Source organism: Cucurbita pepo, chromosome 6 (genome assembly GCF_057944985.1).
Source record: "Cucurbita pepo subsp. pepo isolate OVF chromosome 6, ASM5794498v1, whole genome shotgun sequence".
NCBI classification, from domain to species: domain Eukaryota; kingdom Viridiplantae; phylum Streptophyta; class Magnoliopsida; order Cucurbitales; family Cucurbitaceae; genus Cucurbita; species Cucurbita pepo.
In genome coordinates, this window is record NC_141803.1 from 14,548,597 (window position 1) to 14,550,573 (window position 1,977).

The 1,977-nt window shown below is 36.3% G+C and overlaps 1 protein-coding gene across 1 annotated transcript; it reads left to right on the forward strand.

Annotated features, from left to right (window-relative positions):
- Positions 1 to 307: 307 nt before the first annotated feature.
- Positions 308 to 742, forward strand: LOC111797558 (uncharacterized). The gene has a single exon (XM_023680600.2). It carries the CDS (start codon positions 354 to 356, stop codon positions 615 to 617), a length of 264 nt encoding a protein of 87 aa, XP_023536368.2. The 5' UTR covers positions 308 to 353; the 3' UTR covers positions 618 to 742.
- The last annotated feature ends 1,235 nt before the right edge of the window (positions 743 to 1,977 follow it).

Below are 1,977 nucleotides of genomic sequence, written 5' to 3' on the forward strand. Positions count from 1 at the left end.
ATAAAACCCAATTGGGCAATGTGGGTCCCCCATCTTTATTTTTGAAACTTCCACCATGGTCTTGATTGATATTGATAACATATCCTTAGCCATGGCCCACCACCATCATCCCCAACTAGCATCATTCCCTTAAATTAAAAATAAATTTAAAAATAAATTAATTATTAAAATTTAAAAATAAATAAATAAATAAATAAAAGAAAACAATCTTCAACACTGCACATGGGTTGCCACCAAACTAGATCATGCTCGATCAATCTCAACCGTCCATATCCTCCATCAACTCTATATAAAAACCCATCCTTGGGAGTGAAAAGAACTTAGGTGCAGAAATCAAGGCCAATTTCCAAGCTATGGAGAAGAGCAAATCGTTCCCCAAGTACTCGTCCTCGTGTTCGGGTGAGTTCAGTTTCCAAACCCGATCCAACTCGTACAATTTCAACGGCCTGACTGGGAAGGCTACTGGGTTCTCGACCTCGACTGATCCCGAGCTTCAAAGGAAGAGAAGAATTGCGTCGTATAATGTTTTCAACATGGAAAATAAGGTCAAGTCTAGTGTAAAGAACAGCTTCAAGTGGATCAAGACTAAGTTTAGCGACATTCGCTATGGTTTGTGAGTTTTTTTTTTTTTTTTTTTTTAATAATTTTGGTCGTTTGTGTAAACCGTTTGTGATTGGCTGTCTCTTTGGTTTCTCCATGCAAATATATAAAGCCCTTTTTTTAATAATAAATCTTATAAAAATGGATCATAATTTCGAGCGAAGATCGATACTCGACGGCTCGAGTAGCAACCTGCAAAACGGGAAGCCCTGGGAAAGGTAAACTAACCAATTAGGCACATCGTGAGGTTGACTACAACTGATCGGGAGGTCACGATTCCTGTTTTCTTGTTTTCTTGAGTTGAATTTTTGGAAAATCGAAAATTTTAGTTGGTTCATAGGTTGACATACTTTTTTGTCTGATCGACTCGACAACCCAAAATTTTAGATGGGTTCAAAAAAAAATTTCCAACTCAATCTCGGTATACTCTTAATAATTAAACTTAATTAAAAAAAAGGAATTAAAGCAGAAATACCAAAATAAACTAAACAAATCTTCTTAGAAGGACTCAAACGACCTAGGTTTGGATTTCAATAAGGTCGATTTGGCAGTGTTGATTTGCAAACGAAAAAAATCGAGTATAATTAGTCGAGTCTAGATTTAGCAGAAACTAAACGAAAAAAAGGTTAGGCAGGCGAAAAATACAGGCTTGTAATCTCGAGGTCCTAGGTTTGAAACGACCTCGAATTCTTTATCCTTCCAACCAAACCGTCAATCAATTCGAGGCGGTTCCATTATAAGTCTGTAACGATTGGATCGAGTTTGAACCATCTACATCCCAGTCTAACCCGAGTATGGAGCATCAAAACGAAAGTCGAATAATATAAGCTTGAAATAGTTGGTAAAATTTAATGCAAGATGTGAACGGTGCGACTAAAGGTTGCCTTCAATTATATTTTCGTCCGACAAAGTGTTGCATATGGTTTAATAATGTTTGTTGTTAAAATAATAATTAATGAAGTATTTACATCATTTTTTTTAATATTATATATAGAAATAAAAAATTATAAAAGTATTGAAATTAATATATAAATAAATTAAAAAAGAGAAAATCAACTCGTTCTCCCTCCGTACTTACTAAGGTTCGAATTTGAGCACAAAGAGTGGCACCAGAAATCAGTTCATCTTCTTGGCTGGCAAAGCTACGACATTATTTGTAATCACACGTGTGCATCAAAGCGTTCCATGGTTCGTTAATCCTCTCTTCTATAACGTTATCTATACTACACGACGGTGTCACGGAGTTTCGTGACCATTCGTCTCCGTCTCTCTTTCATTCCCTCTCATTTTCAATGTTTTTATGTTTTGTGTTTTGGTGGGCAGAATGAGGTTGTTGGACTAGTGACAGGGGGACGAGAGTGTCCATGAAAGAGATTG

Bases quoted from the DNA above. Each gene is read 5' to 3' on its own strand.
- LOC111797558 (XM_023680600.2), top strand. From the start codon at position 354: ATGGAGAAGAGCAAATCGTTCCCCAAGTACTCGTCCTCGTGTTCGGGT.